This window comes from Plectropomus leopardus, chromosome 9 (assembly GCF_008729295.1).
Source record: "Plectropomus leopardus isolate mb chromosome 9, YSFRI_Pleo_2.0, whole genome shotgun sequence".
NCBI classification, from domain to species: domain Eukaryota; kingdom Metazoa; phylum Chordata; class Actinopteri; order Perciformes; family Serranidae; genus Plectropomus; species Plectropomus leopardus.
Window position 1 is genome coordinate 22,495,134 of NC_056471.1, and position 23,849 is coordinate 22,518,982.

At 38.2% G+C, this 23,849-nt stretch overlaps 1 protein-coding gene and 1 non-coding gene across 2 annotated transcripts; both read right to left on the reverse strand.

The window, feature by feature from the left end:
* Positions 1–30: 30 nt before the first annotated feature.
* Positions 31–18,199, reverse strand: cstf2 (cleavage stimulation factor, 3' pre-RNA, subunit 2). The gene is made up of 13 exons (XM_042493676.1): positions 18,096–18,199; positions 17,775–17,853; positions 16,481–16,650; positions 16,247–16,383; positions 13,493–13,612; positions 13,200–13,322; positions 12,007–12,148; positions 5,871–5,970; positions 3,053–3,252; positions 2,484–2,608; positions 1,328–1,411; positions 899–1,031; positions 31–774 (listed from the first exon to the last, which is right to left on the reverse strand). Exons 1-12 carry the CDS (start codon positions 18,190–18,192, stop codon positions 906–908), a joined length of 1,503 nt encoding a protein of 500 aa, XP_042349610.1. The 5' UTR covers positions 18,193–18,199; the 3' UTR covers positions 31–774; positions 899–905.
* A 4,503-nt stretch (positions 18,200–22,702) lies between these two features.
* Positions 22,703–22,775, reverse strand: trnav-uac. Its single transcript has one exon. It is a non-coding gene; the product is annotated as a tRNA-Val (tRNA).
* Between the last annotated feature and the right edge of the window lie 1,074 nt (positions 22,776–23,849).

Sequence of the window (23,849 nt, forward strand, 5' to 3'; positions counted from 1 at the left end):
TGTCCATATATTTTTTCAAGATTACAAGTTTTTGTTTCTCTTTTTTTTCCAACATACAACAGAAAAAAATCCTAATTTTCCTGGAAAAAAAAATGCCAAACTTGGTTCATTTCCTGTGGATTGATTAATGGTTTTTAGCTCTGAATCATCATATTTCAACATAGCCTACGATCAAATATACTGTAAATATGTTGTTGTGTTCTTGAACTTTTGTCACTTTTTTCTAGAGCTTTACTGGTTAAGGAAATGTTTCTTGGAAACAGACAATGTTTTATTATTACCCATCAAATTCACTGGTATTTCCTTATCAGAGTAATAAAATGGCAAGTAAACCAGGAGGTAGACTTCTTGTCACATATTCTGCAGGTAAAATATCCTCAAATGACCTGGAAGGGAATTATATTTTAATATTTGCTGTTTTTAATCCCCTTTCTGTGTGTACAATCCTATTTTTAATAAATTTAAAAAAATGCTTTTTTTGTTTGTTTTATTGACAAAACAATATCCAGACAGACAGTTTGCAGAGCAGATAACAGGAAAACATTCGACTTTGGAGGGAAAAAGATGAAACCTCGTGACAGAGCAGGATCTTATTTATATGTTCATCATTCACTGAAATGCATCACTTCTTTTTCAATCCACAATCACCAACCTGACGCTTTCATACACAAAAATGGGATTTAAAAAAAAACTATACAATACTCCCAACTAAGATGAGACGTCTTCAGACCTGTCCGAACTGAAGGTGACGGGGTCAGAGGGCTGGAGCGAGTCCTGTAAAAACAAAATGATACGTGTAAATAAAAATAAAAAAGGATAACAGGAAATAAAAATGACACGTCAAAAATTCTGAGTTGCTTTGTGTTATACAAGAGCGCCGAACTTAATCTTGGGCTACCTGACGGTCACGGCGCTGCTCCTGCAGTCTTCTGAATCTGCTCTTTGAGGATGAGGATGCTCTGCCGCTGTTCTGGGGGCAACATGGCGATCTGTTCGGGGGTCAGCTGCAGGACCTGCATGATCAGAGCGGCCTAGAGAGGGACAACAGACAACAGACTTGTCATGCAGGAGGTAAAACGCATATTGAGTGTCTATAGTAATCTTCACATGTATTTTTGGTAACCGGGAATTCCTCCTGTGATGAAACATCACCTGCTGTTGTTGAAGTCAAGCAAACTCTGTAATTACGTTTCCCCCCTCAGGTGATACATACAAAATGACTTGCAATCAGTGAATGAGGATGGAAAAAAAAGGAGGAGCATTTTGCTCAGGGGCACTTCAACAAGCTGCTGATAGACAGATCGTGATAAGACAAAGTGACACCCACCTTCTCCTGGTCCTGTGTGGAGACCTGGCTCTGCCCCGGACTGAAGCCTCCACCTGATGGAGGAACGCCGGAGATACCAGGACCCTGAAAGACAAACACACAGTTAAATTTCCACCGTTTGTCACATGTAGAGCAGAAAGCACTGATCTCTGTTGCATCTTTCTCACCTAAAAGTCACACAACTTTCACAATGTTTTTGATGTTAAGTAAAAAAGTAAACGTGTACTGAAAGCTGAGGTAGGGCAAAAATGCCACAATAATCTTTGAGTATATTGTAATTCAAGTGGTCTGAGAGAAAACTAGACTTGTGCACCTCCTCTTGGCTGTTTTCAAACTTGAGAAAATCTAACTATAGACTTTAGGAATCACAGGTCATTTCAGAGAGAGGGCGTTCCTGTTGACTGTTCTACAAATGCACGTCCCTTCAGATGGTGAAAGCTTGTTTCAGCGGCTGAGAATCCTGATCCTGATGGCTGATGTCAGTGCTGGGAGGCTTTACACAAACAGTCACCTACCAAAAGGTCCACCACCGAGCCGATGCTCTCCTCCCAAGAAAGCAAGCCACAGTGGTGGGAGCAATTCAAAGGGGTCGTGGGGAGGCTAGCTCACTAATTCTTGTCTGAATTGTGGTCTGATATACAGACAGAGAGAGAGACAGAAAGAGAGAGCGGGGCAAGGAGGGGCTGAGAGAATGAGCTGCTGTCAGCTCTACAATGAAATATGATTAAATAAATCGATATTTGGGGAAACACCACTGTATACAGCGTGTGAATATGCTCATGGTCGTCCGAAGAGAGGGGAGAGCTGCAGGAGGACGGGTGTATTATCAAAGTCTGCCTTTTTTTCCTTTCCCATATTTGTGCGTACCCAGCTTTAATCTGTATTTGACGACTGACAACCGATCAAATGAGGAGATTTAAAATGTACTGTGACAACTAACTTAAAAGTGTTAAAGTGATTTTTTAAAAAGCTAAAAAGAAAAAAAGTTTCACCAAATCAATAAATTGACATTTCTCTTATACCTGTGTGTGTACAGAAGTCTTTTTTTTTTAATTGCATGTAGTTTTATAACAAAGGAAAGACAAAATAAAAAATAAATAAATAAAAAAAATTTAACAAACACAATAAAAAAACAAAGACATGATGTGGCTGTTACCGGTCTTGCAGGTGGGGGAGCGTTCGGGCCCATGCTATGAGGAACGGGGCCTGGCATTCCTGTCGCCATGGGAACCCTCTGGCCTGTCACTGGAACACGAGCGTCCAATGCCCTCGGGTCACGACCTGCAGAGAGAAACAAATCACACCTACCGTTGACACCTCACTGAATGTGTGCGCATCTACGTAAAACTGTTGAAAAATGACTCGAGCTGTTAGAAGTGAAACAAAGTTCATTGTTACACGAAACATTAAAACCCATAAATGTAAAAAAGGCTCTTGCAGCTGAGAGCAGTCTGTTGGCTTCTTGAAACACTGTGACATGACTGAGGTATTAAATATAAGGAAACAGAAGTGTAACCTCAGAAGCAAGAAAAAAATGCGTTTGTGCTGTCCAACAATCATTCTCATCCAGTAGAAACCTCCTGCTAGAACAAAAGAGTTTTGTTTGGTGGCATTTGGTTCGTCTGCCAGCTGGAACTGAAACTGAACTGCGATCAGTTCCAAATAAAATGTTGACAACATCATAAGATCGAGTTCTGCACTGCACAGCATTATCACAGCAGCTACCTCTGGTTTCCATCGGGGGTCCGCGGGGCTCCATCATCGGGGGCCCTCTGGGGTCACCTATCATGTTTCGTGGTTCACCCATGGGTGGGCCTCTCATGTCCATTGGAGGCCCCCTCATATCCGGAGGGGGTCCGCTTGCCATTTGAGGCATGTGTACAGGGGGAGCTTGGTGGGGTGGTGGAGCGCCCATGTAACCCCGGCTAAAGATAAACACATAAACAAAATCAGATTTAATCTTCATAAAATTTGACAAAATGCAAATAAGTAAAGTTATGTTATGCCTCTCATAAAATTTAACATTGTTTTTGAAGCCACCTATGGTTCGCTTTTATTATTTTATTTTTTGGTAATTATTCTGCAACAGCCATTTGATATAGTTACATTCAGTAATCTTCCTGCTTGTAACCATCAAACTTTTTCACTCCTCTGACTTGGACTTATTTTTACCCGTTAGCAGCAGCTATAGGCGATAATTTATTTAAATGTATTCATTCATTATCCACGACCACTTATCCTTTTCAGGGTCGTGGAGGGCTGCAGCAAATCCCAGCAGACATTGGCTGAGTGGCGGGTACACCCTGGACAGATCACCAGACTATCGCAGGGCTGACACATGGACACTGACAACATCACTCACATTAACACCTAAGGGCAATTTCAAGCTAAGCACTTTGATATATTTATATATTTGATATATTATTTCAACATTTGTGGTGGCATCTGCCATTCCCAACATGGATTAAAATTGAAAAATTCACAAACACTGTGCATCCACTGTGCACTGTGTTCCAGCATTACTGTTTTTAATATTATTTCACTGACATCAGCCTTATCCTTCCTAAGGCTGTATCAAAGCATTATTAAGTCACTGCTGATGCAAATTGAGCGCTTCCTGCTGCAGTTGCTTCCCATTAAAAGTGTTAAACTGGAGAAATAAGCAGTAACAGTAAAGTCAATATATTTGTCATTTGTTCATCTAAAATGCATCTCTAAAACAATACTTAATTTTCTGCATTTTTCCATCAGCAAATCACTAAATTGTTGCAAGCGAATGAGGGCGCGAGGAGGCACAGACACGGTGAGCTGTAAGATAAAGTGTGTTGCATGAAATGTGATTGCAGTTGCAATCATAATTGGCTGATTTCTTCATCAGAATGACAATTGTTTGTTTGGCTGCACTGTAAACACATACACCCATTTCTCTTTTGCTGTATTTCTCATAGAATTGGTCAGTGATACTCAGTTTACAGCTGTGGGCTTAATCTGGCCTGAATCAGGGTGTTGAGTGTCCCAAAAACTAAAAAAGTCGCAGTAAAAAATAGATTGATTCATACAGAGGATTTTTTGTACTTATGATGGAAACATAATCAGAATATGGCTTGTTGATTTGAACGGGGCTGCTGTGGCTGTATTTGTCTTATATTACTTAAATGGAGGGAAACATTTCCCCCAACCTTTGAGCATTGGATCAAAGACCTATAAGTCATCTGACTTTGGAGAAAATACGCTATTCTACAAGAGGGTGTGTTCATAAATGTTATGCTGTATGGCAAATTCATTGATGCTGCAGTCTTGTAATACTTACACCTCATTAAATATTGTTTAACCCCTTTTTTAATTTTAGTTTTTTTTTCTTATTTTTGAAATTATGTATTATTTCTATGTTTGTTTTTCTCTGTTGAATTTTTTAAAATCTTATTTGTTTGATTTTGTGTCTCACCCATCATTAATCACACTGAATCTGTTTATATGTGCTTGTAATTGTCCGTGCGACCAATGTTATGATGTTTGCTGGTTAGTACAGTGGAGATGGGGCTCTGTTGGAGCAGAAACATTGGGCGGTAGGGCACATATTGTATTTCTTTCCGATTACATCTGTATTAAACTGTATTCATATGACTTTAAATGCTAATAAAAAGACCTTGAGCAAAGGCATGATCCGTCCTACTCTCCCTCTGATTGGCTAGTGCTTGTTGCCTTCGTTGGTACGGTTGGTTTAGGCAAGAGGAATGGGGTTGGTGACAGTAGGAATGTCAGGGTAAACCAATTTGAGGTAAAGTACAGCAGGGCGAGTCATGCCTTCACCTTCCTAGGAAAAATAAATTTGCCTCCAGCAATCTGTAGCTTGAACCACATTTGCTGTTAACCACAGGAATTACAACCGAAATCTGACATCCACACAAACGATTCCACAACTAAGATAATGTTCTGTGTGCAACAGGCATACGTGGTATCACAGTATTACAGTATGCCAGGGTATGAAGAAAATAGCGTAAAAAAAATTACGGACCCTCATCTTTCTTTTAACTTCATACTGGAGAGGCTGTGTTGAGGATGTTTTGCATGCAGTGCACATCACGTAATACTGTGGAGGTTACACCAGGGCCACACTGCCTGCCTCTGTAACTACTGTATTTCCACATTTAAAAGCACATACTCCACTCATTATTGAAGCCGCGCAAGCTACTGCATTGTCAACAACACGGCCCTGTAAATATTTCACAGCAAAAAGCCTTACATCAACAACTGAAGGGATTCTGCCAACAGAAACACTGTCAGTATTTTGAAACAGGAAGGTTGAGTAAAACAGATATAGTCGTTCTTCCTCATGTCTGTGGCAGACAAACACAATGAAAGTGTGGTAAAAGGTGGTAAAGAGTCAATATCATAATTAAAACGCCATGTTCACTGTCTATTTTTGCTGAAAAACTGCCGTACACTGATTTCGTCATATACCATATACCCGGTGAAACTCCAATAAGGTATGAAGGTATAAAAAAAACAGATAACACCCAAGCCTAGTGTGTGAGCATCTTACTTGGGGTCTATAACCTCTCCGGTGACGGACAGCAGGGTTCCTCCTCTGGGATCATTGGGACCATCTCCCAGCAGGCCTCTGGGGGGGATACCTCCTGGTCCTGAGGGGAGAAAATCACACTTTTAAAACACATTAAAACACTAAAACAATTTGCTTTTAATCCCAATTACCAGAAAATGTTTCAAGACAAACACATTAAGAATAATAGAGCAGGTAAGGGAAACCACACACAACTATAAAAGTAAGTGTATATCTCGGGAAACAACCACAGCAGTTTGGGAGCTGATAAACGCACAATAAAAGTACAGAGTGAGCACATCAAACTGCCACAGTGAGATGTCACAACACACAGGAAGATATCAGGAGAGTGATCAGGAACACAGGAAAACAATCCCATCTACATTAAGAGGGAGATTATAGCTTCAAACAATTGGCACCCTGTCTGTAAAAGTACGTTAAGGAAAACTTCTATTCCCACACAGATGCAGAAGTCCTGACTTGAGAATATGTTCCTACTTGTGTCTTGTAACTCTGGAGTTATTTGAGAACATCATGACAGGAAGCATGCAGAGAGAAATACATCGGGTGTGTCAGTAATCAGTTACGGTAATGCTTGTCAAACAGCCTGAATACCTACATTGATCACATCCAGAGGAAACAATGAGGCACAATAATGTGTTCTAGAAAATTCAATAAGACTAATCTACATCTGTGCATTAGTGACAGGACAACATTCATTTCAAACCTCCTGTCAGGCGAGCTGTGAAAATGAGTTTAAAGACAGACCGCCTCACCCATTATCACAGTTAAATGACAGCCAGAGGAGAGATTACTGGATGTAGTTCTGCCTTAATCAAGGTTTATGTTGTGTAAAAGTGGCTCATCTAACATGTTAGTAGGACAATGCATATTTTGGTTGTTTAATATTCATTGAAGAGGAGAAAAAAATATATTTTTTGGTTGATTTTTGACTCAACATAGGGTTTTGATAACGATACCATTTCTATAGCAGGAGTTTTTTCGGGCAAGTGTTCTCACAAAGTCACGTGATTTGTGCAGACATGGGGGAGTAGAGTGAATCTCTAAATAAAGGAACTAGGGGTGGGGTGGGGGGGTGGGGGGATCGATACTACAGTATCGCAGAATTTTGTGTAGCAATATTGTATCCATATACAGATGCTAAGTATCTATTTTCTATTATACTGTATAAATTACTAGCACTGCAATTGATATTAAACCTTTGGTAGCCTACCAGAGTAATACAATTAACTGCTTTTCAGCCCACTAGATACATTTTGCTTCGATAAAAATGACTTGCTGTGAGATAAAGTCTGAAAACCTTATCTTAATAGATTAAACAAATGCTGACAAATTTGCTGCTGGAGACATAATTTGAAGGAAAAAATAGGTAATAATTATGAAGCAGAATTTGTTATTGCAATTCTCATCAAATATAAAAACATTAAAATTGCAATAACATTGTATCATGACTAAATCATCATGATGATACTGAATTACGGGGCCTCTGCTGCTTCCCATCCATTACAAAAACATGAAGCACTTATTTTTCTACAGAAACCTATAATTCCTTCAAAGCTGAAGGTTTTGAAGGAATTTTAGTTTCAGTCAAATCTTTTGAATTTAACTTAAGAGGTACCTCATATGAAGCATTTATTTTATATGGATGTACCAAATCACAGAAGAAAACAATCAAATGCAGTGACGTAATGGCATGGTTGTTCACACCACCTCCTAACAATAATTAATTACAGAACAATTACTGTATCACAATATATACCATTACCTTGATGATACTAGATTTTGGCCATATTGCCCACCCATAATTTAAGAGATTTTAAGTAAGAGCAGGGGGCTATCTGCAACAAACTGCTGTGTAAAATGCATTTATTCAAATTCACGTCATCCTGTTATAGAGCTGACTGGGAGGAGAGCCCAGGGATGGTTAAAAAACACAGCAGCTAGATGAAGCTGATGGTGTAAAGGACGTGTGAGCTACAGTTAGTCCTGTTGGGAGAGGAGCTGTAGTGTGGAGAAATGGCAAGAAATTGAAACTGATGTTTTGACAACTGATGCTGACAAACACAGACTGGGGCAAAACAACAGAGAAGCCAAGTAGCTTGATTTTTTAAGACACCTTGAAAGTAACATGCTGCTTAAAAGCACACTCAGCAATGACTTCTCACAACTATGTATCAAATCACAATTTTCACCTTCATCCTGGCAACACTCATATATTGTTATCTTTACTAACTGTGCTGCTGCTTTTTAAAAATGATTTACAATCAAAATCTGCCTGTTGAAAAAACAAACCCCATTCATGTCTGAACCGACTGTGTGAATGTTAATCAAGTTTTTTGAACTCTTAATCGTATTACTCACTTTTATTAGTTGCCAAACAAATATCCTTGCTCACTTGTGACAGGTGCAATAAAATATGATTTTTGAAAGCACACAGGTGTGGAGGAGAAGCGTCACACCCACTGCTTACTGACCTGGATTTGCAGTGCCATGGCAACGGCGTCATGGTTATAACCAGCAAGTAAACACAGAAAATGACTAATAATAGACCATTTGGGGCAAAACCATGCCTCCACCCAACAACTGCAACATGTTGCGTCGACATCTGTTACATCCTGTCTTGAACAACAGGAGATCTCCTGTAGTCCACATCCATCAGTCTGGATCAATGAGAGCTCAAGTCTGTTCCAAACTGTCCCCATCTACAAATACACTGAGTAAAGTAACCCCCAGAGTCTGGGTAATTTAATCAAGAGATTCGATGAGCCCAGGCAGAGCTTCAGAACCAAAAAGTGACATGCACAAGTCATCCAAACCACCATCAATCTGTCAGCATGGAGAATGTTTGTTGGTGCCCACAGTTCAAATACCTTGGAAACTCAAAGTGTGTGGTTTTACTTTCGCTACAGAACCAGAACTGGTGCACCAGGCTCTTAACATGCAACAGGTGCAGGGCCACACCTGCACATAATTTACTGCAGGTTGACACAGGAAAATCAACCAGCCAACTAGAGCGGACCTCCTCGCGTGCTAAGAGCTAAGTAGGCCTGTGTGGCATTTTCAACCTCCTTCACAGCTTCTTAAAGGTATAGTTTGATTTTTTTGAAGTGGGGTTGTGTGAGGGATGAAGTACTTACCCATAGTTCCATTAGTGTTGCATACAGTAGATGTTGGCACACCAGTTTAGAGAAGCAGACAAAAGTACTGCCAAGAATGGGGGAGAGCTACAAAATGTATTTTTGCCTATTTTAGCTATATTGATGATATTTTCACCGCTTTAACTGAAAGCAGGCAGCCTGCTTTAAAGGGGATGCCATTAACAGCCTCAGTTCCCCATCTGCGCTCTCGTCAGGCCACCAGAATCCATTGAGAAAACAGTCATTTTAACATGCAGAAAACGGGAGTTGCTCGCCTACCCCTACCTGTTAGTTTGTATTATTGTGTGAATTTTGCAAATTTCTTTTACATTTCTAAACCTTTGCATACTATATTTTTATTTAATTCTTATTGTAATACTTCTTGTATCTACTTATGTTATTGTCCATGCTTGGCATCAGAGTGACTACACAAATTACAATTTCCTCCTCGGAATCAGTTAATTATTTCTGATCCTGAAATGCCAAAGTTACACAAAAACACAAACTACCTAACTGATAAAGGCAGCAGTAGAGCTGCAGCTCCTGTGTTCAATTACTGTTTTTCTCAATGGTGTCTGGCTTTGTAGAGAGCAATATAGCAGCTTCAGTTCAAATTGCTGTCTGATGGCAAGTTAAAGCAATGAAAATATTCTGAACACCTAATCTGAGAGTTTTTTTTAAGGTGGCACCTTTTTAGGTTGTTATTATACAGTTTCCACAGAGGTACATTGTTTAACTCTTGAGGCAGTGCTGCTGCCGCTTCTCTAAACTGGAGGCGTGCAGATTGACTTTTACTCAAAGACTGACTGCAGATTAGTACCTCATATAACCTGTCTTTAAACAATCCAAACTATCCCTTTAGGTGCTCTTTTTAAATCAGCAGCCATCAATGTATATAATGTAGTCAAACAAGAAAGGTGCTGAGGACAGAATGAGTGCACAATCTGCACAAACTGGTCTTAAATGCATTTGTAATTTTATCTTGAATTGACCAATGTACTTCTGTACATGTGATAGTGACACTATGAAAATGTCAAAAAAATGTTTTTTAAAAATCACAAAATAATGTTCATTGTGCATTCATAATTTCTTTATACATTTGGTGCTTCTCTCAATACGTAGTTTAGAGTCATCTTACTTTAAAATAATCTATGTAATTCACTTCAGATCCAGGATCTAGAGTCAATTTATCCAGCAGCTGATCCAATCATAGCCCTGTTTTGTGCATAAATTTGGAGTAGTAAAATTTCACACTTCTTGGATGGAATTCATTGTTTCTGTTTTAAATTATTTCACTCCCGTTATAACATTTTACATTCATACACACACTTAACATTTCTAGAATATGTCAGTCATTTATTGTTATCTATATATGCCTCTTCTTTACTGTATTCTTCTCCTTACTGCTACTTCACTTTTCTTTCTGACATAAATCCATTTAACATTATATTGAAATGAAGGTCTACAACACACAATTTACAATCCGCTCTACATAGAGACATTTAAATATTGCTAATTTGGCTTGTCTTTAACACTGACAGCCTAATCAAGCAAAAACATCCGCATCCTGGCAAATGTTTTACTCTTGGCAAACGTGTATCAGTTCACACGCAGTGTCACCACCATCCTCCCACCCTCATGACACGGCACATTCTGCGTCAGTTATGATGATACACAAAAGGGATAAATAACTACTTTAAAGGCTGAATAAACAGTTCATATTTCATTAGATTGCACATGCAGTCTAACAAACTGTAGAGCACTAAATCTCAGAGGTGCTATGTATTTGGACATGTTTGACTTCTCCTTAACAGCCCTATGACCGGACTGGAGAACTGAGGGAATACAGTGATACCTTGAGGCCGCTCGATAGCAGCTTGCCCAGACGCTCCTGTGGGAGAATGCTGCAGGTTTCCTGAGCCAGCATTAAAGTGAAAAGAACAGGAGACACAAGACTCAAGAGAGCAAAGCAGCACTTTAAGAGCACTTTGAAGCATGCACACGTACATACACACAATCACAGAGAAGTGAGGAGGGAACTTTTAGAAATCTGACATGAGTAAATATAATGCATGAAGCCTCAACAGAAACACCGATACAAGGACAAACAATGAGAATTTTAAAAAAGTGTTTCCGTGCTCAAGCTGATTCTGCTCTCATAAAGCAGCCCGACTACTAACAAAGCTCTGGTGACACCTAGTGATCCCAGTCAGCCATGACATGTGCAAAGCTGTAGCATAAAATAAAGGCAATGTGGTAATGGGGGCACTGCAGTTATGGTCAAAATAAGTGCATGAGTAACATTAAAGAAAAGCTTAACCCTTGCTCACACTGCTGCATGATACTTTTAAGTCACTTTTGAATAGATTAGACAATAAATAAAAAACATAAACAAATGTTTAGTTTTTTTTTTTGGTTGGGCCAAATATATGTTAGTGATCTGGTTAAATAAGTTTGGATTAGAAACACTGCACTGTGGCAGTTTATTGGAAAAACTGCAAAGCAACAGTAAGACTGAACTTGTTTATAGTGCAACCTGAACACAAAACATTATATTCCTTGTCGGTTTACTATTAGAGATGGCAAAACTTGGTAGCTGGAGAGTGGCCCCTGAATAATCATTAGTATATAAATCCACACTTTATCTTATTAAATTTCACATTTACAGATTACTGAATGTTTTATAACTCTTTTTAGAAATGTATTAATTTTTTATATTTTCACCAAAATATATGGCTTTGCTTTCACAGTATCATGAAAAACTGTATTGTCAAATAACATATTAAAACTATAAACCTTAAAAACTTTGCACATTTCATCAGTGGGCTCATTCTGCGTGAGGATAAGATGCAAACAGTCACACCTCACAAATTAACCATCAATGACCTTAATAATGGAACATACTGGTGATGCTACCACAGCTCTTGATGCAAAGATGCAAGCACTTTGATGGCGATTACCTGGAGGTCCGACTGGTACTTGTCCTGGTCCTGGTCCCGGTCCCTGTACAGGTCCTGGTCCTTGTACAGGCATGGGTCCAGGAACAACACCCATGGTGGGGGGCTGCATCATTTGAGGGGCTCCATTGACATGCATTCCAGGCTGATCATGGCAAAACAAGAATAAATAAGTATGCATAAATAATTTAACTTAAATCCTTATTTTGAGACTTGTTTACAGGATGTGTATTTAACTCAGACATCAAGAAGATGAGGAAGCTAAAATGTTTTTCATAAGGTCACCATCATGTGTCAAAGATTGTACAAGATGGGCTGAGTGGACAAAACTTTATGGGAACATGTAATGCAAGTTAACTTTAAACTTATGACCTTAACAATTAATATGGAGTTGGTCCCCCCTTTGCAGCTAAAATAGCTTCCACTCTTCTGGGAAGGCTTTCTACAACATTTTGTCGTCTGTAGGAATTTTTACCCATTCATTCAGGAGAGCATTTGTGAGGTCAGTCACTGATGCTGGACGAGAGGGCCTGGCTCATAATCTCCGTTCTAGTTCATCCCAAAGGTGTTGGATAGTGTTGAAGTCAGGGCTCTGTGCGAGCCAGTCAAGTTCATCCACACCAAACTCATCCAACCATGCCTTTATGGACCATGCTTTGTGCACTGGGGCACAGTCATGCTGGAACAGCAAAGGGCCTTTCCCGAACTGTTCCCACAAAGTTGGAAGAACAGAATTGTCCGAAATGTCTTGGTACGCTGAAGCGTTAAGATTTCAAGAGTGAAGACCCACTCCTTCACAAATGTTTTTAAAGGCAGACTGCAGGGCTAGGTGCTTGATTTCATACACCTGTGGCAATGAGACTGAATAAAACACCAAAATTCAAAGATTAAGAGGTGTGGCCCAATACTTTTGTACATGTAGTGTATGTTGTTAGCTAAGGTCGAGGATGAAGTTGAAAGCTTTAAGAGGTCATGGGCAGGCTTTTTTGTTTTTAATATGTGTGCTGCATTGTAATGATTTGGGGTTTGGTACCGCTGTGGTTGATAAATTACTATTTTGGGTCTAAGACTGTGTAGCTACCAGTGGCCTTTGAATATGTCGAGTTCGAATAAAAATGCTGTCAGTTTGTTCATGTGACTAATTACAAAAAAATTAAAAAAGAAAACTTTTGAGACTGAGAGACTGTTGAACTCACCACAGGCTGCGGCTGAGACACTGGCACGCTGGGCGGAGCAGTAGGTGGGTTGATGGGTGCTGCTCCTCCACCCTGACCGCTGGGAATCAGAGGAGGGACTGCTGTTTGACGGTGGAGCATTTTCTGTGTGCAGAAGATAGGAAAAAGCATCTCTTAAAACTTTGTATTAGTTCAAAAGAGCAGAGGGGCTTTCAGCTCCTTTGACGGCAAGATCACAGTCAGATTAACTTGATCATTTTGACCTTCGTAAACATAAAATCATTTGATTAATCCCTTCATTTTTAAACTCTCACCAAGGCGATCTCAGGGTCAACAATCCGCATGACCACTTGGGCCTGCAGCAGAGCATAGGCCAGCTGAGGGTTCTGCAGCAGCATGCTCCTCGCCTCCTGAGGACTGTTCTGCACACACAGCTGGAGAGAGAGAAATCACATTTTCACTAAACAGAATCTGGAAATGTGGTATTTTATACTGCATGAAAAAAATCACAAAGCAAAAAAAAAACAAAAAAAACCCAAACACTGGACCCTTTTACATAAAAAAGTTTGTGATCTTTTACTTCCCGACAGGTTAGACAAACCCCTGTAGTTTTCGCTCCCCACTTATGATTCAGAAACATGTCCATAACTAACCAAAGTGGCTGCATCAGCACAAAACATTAAAGAACCAACAAGCGCGCGCGCGCACACACACACACACACACACACTCTATCTGTGGCATCAGGATCGGAGCCCAAACACTCGCACTCTGATCAGCATATGGAGCCGTCCTACTGACACAAGCTTTGGTGCAACAAAACACTTTTCCAGTCGGAGGGAAAAATGTCTGCAGTGTGGTGTTTCTTTGAGCCTAATGAAGCAGACTGCCAGATGTGCTAAGATAAGGCTTCTCTGGCAGAGCTGAGACACACAGACTGTGCAGCACAGCCTCCGTTAATGAATGGAAAGGAAGAGCATCTGCATACAGTTGTCAACTTGGAGGGGATTCAAACTGAGGGAAACATTTGTCACCATCTTTTTTAGGGGGCTTAAGAAACAAACAGTTTAAGAACATGTTTTTTGGGGATAACTATAAAACACTTATATTACATTCCTCATTAGATCTCTTTTCCATTATTTTCTTTAATTTCACTTTGGTCCTTTGTAATATTTGAAAAGCTCTGCAAAATTCAGTATGCTGAGTCGCATTTTGGTTTTTAAATTTTGACGTTAAGTCTTAATTTTATTCCAGCAGAAGCCAGCTAGCACCATCATGGGGAAATGCTGTAATTTTAAAAAGCCAGACATCACATCTTCTGCCCTATTTTGGGGAAACTGCGTTGGCATACAGACATCAGAGCAATCAAAGATCTGAACATAACTTCACCAGAATCATACATAAATACCATTGATGCACCAGTCCCACAGATCAATTTATAGTACATCAGACAGCCCATTTCCCTTCAGTCTCTGACCAAAAACTGTGTTTGTACTGGTGACATTTACCAGCCTCTCAAAGTATTTCATTATCTTAAAATGTGCATCTATTGCACATTTTAATTTAAGAATAACCATACATTTTATGTAAAAAGTTGCATTTAAGATTTATAATGGCTTATACACACATACACACACACACACACACACACACACGTACAATTTAGATTTGCCTGAAAAAAAGTTCAAAAATAAGTAATCCAACGAGTGACATCTGTGGGATTTTTGGTGAAACTGACAGGAATTATTGGCTTACAACAGCCTCAAAACCAACAAATAAAATAGGCAAAAATGGATACATTAAGTTTTACTCAAATCAAGTCACGTTTCTAACCTTTCTGACATCATAGGGGTCAATGATTATTTACAAAAGCATCATAACCACTACTTAAACCGCTGCAGCTATACAGTGAGCTCTTATCAGCTTCTTCCGCCGTTAAGTAAAATGGAACAAAACCTAACTTTTATGCTTACATGTCGTCTCGATTGCTTTAATAACAAAAAGATGACAGCTCATTTTGCTTATAAAGACCAGGACTATTGATATGTTGATGGACAGTGAGGTTCACAGATTTGTATGTTTATAAGCCTCACTTAAACAGTAGGCAGAAAGCTGGCCTTCTGAAGGGACTAATGCAGTTCTGATGTTTATGCTAAATTAATCGTCATGCCGGGGAGCTACGGTGGATTCCCTGGAGCTCCCCCCACAACGTATTCAGTAAAGCGGATGAGCTACCAGCAGTCCAAGCCTTGCACATCTGTCATGTTTTTCTTCAATGAACTGTTAAACATGTCTTGTTAATGGCAGGGTTCCTACAGCTCAAAGAAAGTGAGATTTAAGACTTTTAAACCCTTTTAATGCACCGCTGAATGCAAGATATAATAAAATACAACATGAACCTACATCAGCTACTTGGGTTAGTGAAATTTTTGTCCCAATGTTTACTTCAACATATAACATGACTCTTTGGGTCAAGTTAAAAAGTTAGATGATCAAGATTCAGAATTTTTTAAAAGCTTTTTGAATGAAACACATGGAAAACAATGAACATATTTTATAATTTAAGTATCCATTCCTTGCAAAAAGGTTTGTTCATTTTTAATTGATTGTATGTTGTAAATCGTTTGGGTTTCTCTATCTAGATCTGCCTGAAATTAAATTCCGTAAATTGAAAAAAAAAATTAAAAAATGTGTTATTATTATTATTATTATTATTTATATTTATAATTTTAGCAATTATTTTGAGATTTTATGACGCAACATCATGGTTCTTAATGTCCTACTTCCAATGTTCTAGCATTCTTTTTTAAACTTTTGATAAACTGATTTAAGACATTTTAATACCAATTCGGGCCTTATTTATAGATTAATGAATTTAACATCTTCTAAGAATTTTTAAAGCTCTGCAGGAACCTTGTTATGGTGTGGTCTTTGCTAGTGGCTCAATTTAAAATGTCTTAAGGAAAGTAAACGACAGATAAAATCAGACATGTAATATACTAGTCCCCCCACACAAGAAGGAGCTGGAATATCTGCTAGTAAAACGCTGAGGCAGTAAAAGCAGATTCACCTTCATCTGTTTCATAAGCTCAAACATCTGCTCAGGTGGCAGACTGGCCACAGCTCTGCTGATGGACTCTGGGGCTTCCTGTGGCTGGACACTTTCTCCATAAGGAGACTCGATAATCGGGGCTCCTGTCCCCAAACCTGTGCAAGACGGACACACCAGATAGCTTAGCACAAACAATCAAATGAAACACAAGACCTTATGTTGAAATAATGCCAAGAGGAAATAAATTCTTACTTTTGAGCTCTTCCTTGTTTTTCTCACTGGCTGCGTTGTCAACACGGAGAGCCCGACCACTGAACTCTCTCCCGTTCAGGTTCCGCATGGCACTGAGGGCCGTCTCCTGGTCTTGGTATTCACAGAAGCCATATCCCTTTGGCTTTCCTGTCTCCCTGTCATATACCAACCTGAGAGCAAGAGGACAAAAGTTAAAGTTGAGTAAAAACCTAGGAAAATCCTTTTAAAACTTTAAAAATCGATACAGCATAGCACTGTCATATGCATGGCTCTATTGTATTGATACACTGACAACAAGTATCGATTTTTTCATTATATAAATTAATAATATTGCAAAAACATTAAACTTTTTTAGTCTAGTGGGACAAAACAATCAAATGGTTTTTTTTTCTCTGTGCACTAGATACATTTTGCAGTGATAAAAATGATTGAAGTGAGATAAACAAACTGAAATCCTACAAACATAAGTTGATAAGTTTTCTTCTGAAACATAAGTTGAAGTTGCACTTTTCTCACAAAAAGGGTAATAAATAACACTATGTTGTGATGTATGTTATCATCATATTGTGAGGCCTCTGGTAATTTCCTCTCTACAAAACACCAGAATTTGAACTCTGTATTTGGGGTTTGGGGCAAATTAAGATGGATAACTGAAAGTAACGATAACAGATAGCATCATTGCATTGGTTTTAAAATATCTCGCCAAAAGGACTGGATTTGAAAATTAGCCAGCTAGACAGTCGCCAATTTGAAAATCCTACGTTTTTACAGTTTCTGGCTTTGATAAATTGCGTACTTATGGCATATTTTAAAGAAAACATACCTTTCAAAAATTCAAGGTAAAAAATTGCCTCAAATTTTAAGTTTTCAGAAAACAAAAAGTGAAAGAATGTTGCCAAATTTTTTCTAACAAGAAGAAAAAAAATGCCAAAAACCATTAAAACCCTTTAAGAAAACATGTTTTTCAAACCTGTTCCCTGAGAAAAAAAATAGAAAACTATCATGCAAAAAATCTGCACGTTTTCTGTAACGATCGACATTTTTTTGAAGAGAAAAAAATCACCCCAAAATCGGTGGTAAAATAAAAATAAACAGCAATTTAAAGTTGTATGCCCCTCGCCTAAATAGATGAACAAATTAATGTTATGTTACATTAATGTTATTTAATTTGTTACACACAAAACATTTCCATGACTTTGTGAATTTACATTAGTTTTCCGGGTTTTCAATGACCGTGGGAACCCTGATAAATGCATGAAAATGAAATAATCAAGAGCTTAAACTGCACACTCACCTGAAACTGACAACAAGTCCCACTTCAGAAAAGATGTCTTTGAGCTGCTCCTCTGTCGCTTCATACGGGATATTCCCCACTTAAATAATCATAAGACACGAGAAAAGTTGATAAGCCAGTAAAACTAAACTCACATTTTTTATTTTAACAGTTTTCTCGTTCTTTAAGTAGCTAACGTTAAGTTTGTTGCCTCGTTGCCAAGCTAACAGCAACATTAGCCGGCTAGCTATGTTAGCTTCCATTCATTAGCCGCTGGTGTGTGGACTCTCTTTTAACAGATATAACCGCCCGTAACTAACCGACTCACGGCAAATAACTTACCAAACACTGACCGGAGTGACCGGTCAACAGCTGGGTCTCTGTTTGCGGCCGCAGCGGCGGCAGCGGCGGCGGCGGCAGCGGCTGCTACATTCGCCATTTTGGGGACAGAAATGAATGTGACGCCAGGAAATTGGATCGACACTATATCCGTTAGTGAGCGAAAAGTCCAAATACCGACACAGCGACCTTTACTGACCTCTTGACCGTCGACCTTAGTACTGTTAATATGCTTTTTTCTTTAATAATTGATTAAAAATCAACACTAGGCGTTTAAAAATTCCGAATAACAGACGGGGTCAAAGAGGTCAGCACACCGCAGGGGAAAATAGATGGCGCTGTTGTCCGCGGTTACGTTAGCTAACGGTAGTTGTTTGGACCCAACCTGCATACTTTTACAAATATGAAATGCTAAAAACCGATGATTAATCGGTTGAAAGTTAAATAAGTGACTCAAATATTCCCCCGAAGACCCAGTTTTTCCACAACAGAACATCTGGTGAGTATTTATTTTGGGAATTATCCAGCTAATTCATCTTTAAACTGTTAATTAGCTAGTTAATCTTAACTCAAAATGTAGCCGTTGGGAATGAAGGTTAACCGTTAAGACCTGATGAAATACACTGTGGTTAGCACTGAGACCGAAAAATGTAAATAAAGTATTTATTAGGCACCAGAAATTAATATATTGACTGCAGACAACCAAAGTTAAGCTGAATTTATCTTACCAGCTGTGAAGTATAAGTTTTAGTGGCAGGTGCACCTGGATAGTTACACGCCAGTTTTCAAGGTTAAGTATATTGGATTCCTTAATTGATACATTAAAAGTCCCATTTTATGCTTATTTTCAGGTTCATATGAAATGCTGAAAGCTCATCAACTGAAAGTTAAAGAGCTCAACGATTGGTAAGTAATTAGCTAATTCATCTTTAAACTGTTAATTTGTTAATTTTAACTCAAAATGTAGCCTTCTGGAATGTCAATTAACTGTTAACACCTAATGAAACACAGTGTGGATCAGCACTGACACAAAAAAAGTGTTAATGAGGTATATAATATGAACCAGAAATAAATGTATTAACTGGTTACCTGCAGATTGTCTTTAGGAAGCTGGAGTTTGGCTAAAGTTATCTATGTGTGTACTAGTAAACGTATAAGTATATGTTTTAGTGGATGGTGAACCTGGATAATCACACACTTGTACCTAAGGTTAATTATATTGGATTACTTAATTAATACATTAAAGGTCCCTAGTCAAATATTAACCATTAAGACTTGATGAAATACGCAGTATGGATCAGCATTGAGACCAAAAAGGTGTAATTAAGGTTTTTAATATGAACCATAAATTAATTTGTTATGTACCTAATTGTAATTTTAGTTTCTAGAGCTTGTTTAACCCTTTAAAATTTGAGAAAATTGGCTCGATTCCTCGAACAACAAACACAAAAAATATACATATATTCTGAAACATCATTTTAAATGTATAAATAAATAAAATGATTTTTCCATTATTTTTTTAATTTCCTGATAATTCTCTCTGTATATTTCTATATATTTACACATCTCCGTCATTAAGAGTGATCTGTCAATTTTTGGTACTATAAAAACAACCAGAGTGCATCTCACAGGAAAATAGCAGCAGCTTTTTTAATAAACAGTGAAGTTGCAAAGTTTATCTCCCTGCTCAAAAAACTAACTTAAGAAGGCCTCGTGTATTGTATCTAAATGTGATAGAAAATGTAACCATTAAACCAGCAGACAATGATGAGATTCTGATTATAATTTACCAATATTTTTACCAATAGTTTCAGGAATATTTTGTCATTATTTAAGTCAAATACTCCAGTGGCGCACCCTGTCTCCATAAACATCTAACGGCAACTGCGACACTGTGAGTTACACGTTGAGTTTTGGTTTCAGTGTTATCATTCACCTCTCTATGTACTAGTTTTGTCATCTTTATTGCAAGACCAACACGTTTCAGCTTGAGGCCTTCATTGGGATCATCCAAGGAGGCCACAAGCTGAAACATGTTGGTTTTGCAATAAAACTGTTCTAAATACTATAAGTGTTGCTGGAGCTGCAACTTCTTTGATCTATTTTCCTTTACCGTGAACCTTGGTCATATAGGTGAAGTTGGGCTACAAACCCTCACCCTGCACCTACAGTTTTGTCATCTTTTCCTGCTTTGTGTCAGGTTGGTTTTGCTGGGTTGTGTGTTGACAAATTAACTGAGGTTATAAACTGCAATTGGTGCATGTATAAACAACATACACTGGTTATGGATTTGCTGTGAGGTTGTGCTCTGCGCAGCACCTTGGATCTTGTCTGTCATTAGTTATATCTTCTATTTGGGCCTTTGGTTAGTTAGTTATATGTCTTTTCTGGAAACTGATATTTTTCTGGGCACCGTAGGCCTGAAGACATTAAACAATTGATGAAATGTTGATGGTATGAGCATAAAAGAGATATCAGCATAACAGAGTCTGAATATCAAGAGTATAGTTGCAGGATCGCAAAGTCAATATACCTTAATATTTGATCTCGTGATATAAATGATGGATTTGGGCGTTCCAGCAAGTTGGAGAAATGTGAGGTTTTGCGTCATGCCATATAATGCCATATCTTTACCTTTTCTTTTTTTTGGCTTTTAGCTTTTATTCAGATAGGACAGAAAGTGTGAAAGGGGAAGAGAGAGAGAGGGGGGATGGCATGCAGCAAGGGGCCGGGGTCGGACTCAAACCCGTGGCAGCTGCCGTGAGGATGCGGATGAGGATATCTTAACTAGTATAACTACTGTATAGACTGATCTTTGTTTAATTCATCAACTGCATAAAATATCAAAAATACTTTATATTTTATGGGTCCTTTTGTTGTTAATGTAAACTGTTGAGACACCGGTCACATAGAGCAGCTAAAAAGCAGCAAAAGTTGGCAGATTTCCCTTCAGCACTTGTGCAATCCTGATATAATAATTTCACATCTGAGATAAAGGAAATAGCAAATATTTGGAAATATTGCTTGAACAATCATTCTACTGAGTGTTTTAAGTCTCAAAACCTATTTACTGTCAAGGGCATTTTACTGATGCTTCTTTGCCCTGATTTTTGTCTTATTTGTTAAACAATCCTTTTTTGTGTGGTCCATTTGTTTATTGAAATGCTTTTATCATCTTTTCATAAGTGTGACGCACTTTGTCACCCTTAATTTTTGAAACGTATTGTAAAATTTTACGTACTTACTAAATCTATTTTTCAACAAATTGTTTCAGATTAATTTCCTGTCACTCGTTTGATAGTAGGCTAGGGACAGGTCATGAAACAAAAGCAAAATAGCAGCCCACACCTCTTTTATAAAATACCATATAGACATGGTATATAATTTTTAAGTTTTAGTATATGAACTCACATTGTGTATTGCTGTTTTTACTTATACAAGGGCACTGCTGTATGTTACATGTTCTGTCTATAAAATGTCATTATTCATTTCTTGTAGTCGGCCTAAATACTGAAAGGACAAGGTATATGTGGCTTCAAAAAGCATAATATCTTTAACACAATGCAATATAGGACATTGTATAAAATAATCATAATCATGTAAGACAAAATACAGCTGTCTGTCAACATGTAATTTCACACGTCACTGAAAAATACACCTCACTTTATTATAGTAGGTGGACCAGTGCAACAGATCTGCCACAAATTCTACATTTAGGAAGATTATACTGTTTTTGTTGACACTGTGATTGGTGTTACAACTGCTATGTTTATTGTATGTTAGTTTTTGAGGTTGTAGTTAGTGGCTGTGTTTAGCTGGACTGTATTCAATTAATCAATTAGACTTTATTTGTATAGCACTTTTCATACAAGCAAAACTGTAACAAAAAGTGCCTCATACAAAAAAAACAGGAGTGCCCCACCCCAACCCTACACACACAGGTACACAAGGCATATGGGTAAAAATGCAAGGCTATGTAATTAATTAAAGCACTAACAGGAGTACTCATTAAAACCAGGAACTGAGGAAACATCAGAGGCAGAATAAAACCTATAGATAAAATATAAAAAGAAATAAATATAATATTAATGAGTAAAAAAAATAAATAAAAGAACACTGCTATCACCTTTGAGACCTGATTGTGACAGTCTGACTTTTTTTTCCTTAAAACATTACAAATACATCTCTGAATATAAGGCAGCCCACTGAAACAGGACTGCAAATGACAAACTCAATAATAAACATAGGTTTAATTAATACTGCATTGATTCATTCATTCATAGTTTATTCACTGTGTTGATCAAAAACATAAGCACAAAACATGATTTTAAGTAAAATTAGTCATGTAAAATGGTACACCCTGATAAGCTACCTCTCTCTAATACCTCTCATAGTGTCCATAAAGACTAAATGTAATCGTTATAAAGGTAAAATGTAGTTGTGTTGGATTGCATGAGACTTTGCAAATGTAGCTGAAACAGGAGGCTCAGAGTACATTTTCCAGTTTTACCCAATAAGTATTTGGGATGTTGTACAATTCTTCAAGTCAGTTTTGATATTTATTTCATGATAAAGTGCTCAATCGGGACTACACGTCAGAAAAGACTACATGGTTCCACTGGGGCTCGAACCCAGGACCTTCTGCGTGTAAAGCAGACGTGATAACCGCTACACTATGGAACCAACTGCGCTTCTATGCGACCAGATGAAAATTTGTATTTGTGATACAGTCAACATTGACATCATAATGTTTGCGTTGACATTCACTGCACCTTCATGTTTGGTTGAGCTGTAGCTCTCTGCCTTGTTGCTGCTTTGTTTAGCGAAACAAAATATCAGTCAGTCTGCTCATCGAGACACCCTGCATGTACCTTGACCGAGCTTTACCTCTTAGCTGTTGGTGTTTAGGTTCGGTTGCGAGTGGAGCCCTCTTGGGACGTTTTGTTTTATGTGGCCGATCACACGGTACGGTAGCTAACATCCTGCAACTGAGCTGCCAGCTACTCAGTCGCCTACATTTGCTGCGTGTCTCCAGCCGGCCGCGTGCATGCACCGGAGCGGACAGATCGAGTAGGATTTACGTTTTAGGTTTTTTTTTTTTTTTTTTTTTTTAAAGTTTGTTGTTGTTGTTGTTGTTTTTACAATAAACACTTGGGTTAACGTGTCGTTTTACACGAAGCGTGACACTGTCTGATGCATTTTAGCAGCCGTGGTTACTTTCTGTCAATGCGGTCATGAAACTGTCTGACAGCCAAACTCCATACATTAGAGAATAAACGTGAGGATGAGACGCTAATGTAGGAGAGAACGGGGCTGGTTGTCATACTTTTTACTTTGATTTAAATCCTTCTAAAACGGTATCCTTAATAGATTCATTTTTAACGTGAAATGGAAGCTTAAAGTGTCAGGTAGAAATAAAGTGACCTTAATCCCCTTAAACTTATTCTGTTCAAAAGATATAGACTGTCAAATAGCCTATATTTTGTGCGCCTCTGACAATCACCCACACTGTGGGCTTGGTAGTCACACTATTGGTTGTCATCACAGGTATGTTATTTTAAGGAGAAATAAAGACTTAAATGGGGATAGTCTTTAAAATGAATTGAAAAAGTTTAAATTAATTGAAACCTATCTCATCTCCTGCATCAAGAAAATATAAACAGGAAAAAAACATTCATATAAGTACATTTTTATCTTTACGGAAGCATAAAAAAAAAAAGCATATGACAACCGACCCCAAAAAAATGTGACAGGCAT

Coding starts and splice junctions, on each gene's coding strand:
- cstf2 (XM_042493676.1), bottom strand. CDS start 18,192: ATGGCGAATGTAGCAGCCGCTGCCGCCGCCGCCGCTGCCGCCGCTGCG. Junction 2,609..3,052: donor ACCCCCGATGGAAACCAGAG/GTAGCTGCTGTG, acceptor TTCTCTCTGCAG/GTCGTGACCCGAGGGCATTG. Junction 1,032..1,327: donor CCACACAGGACCAGGAGAAG/GTGGGTGTCACT, acceptor GTCCCTCTCTAG/GCCGCTCTGATCATGCAGGT.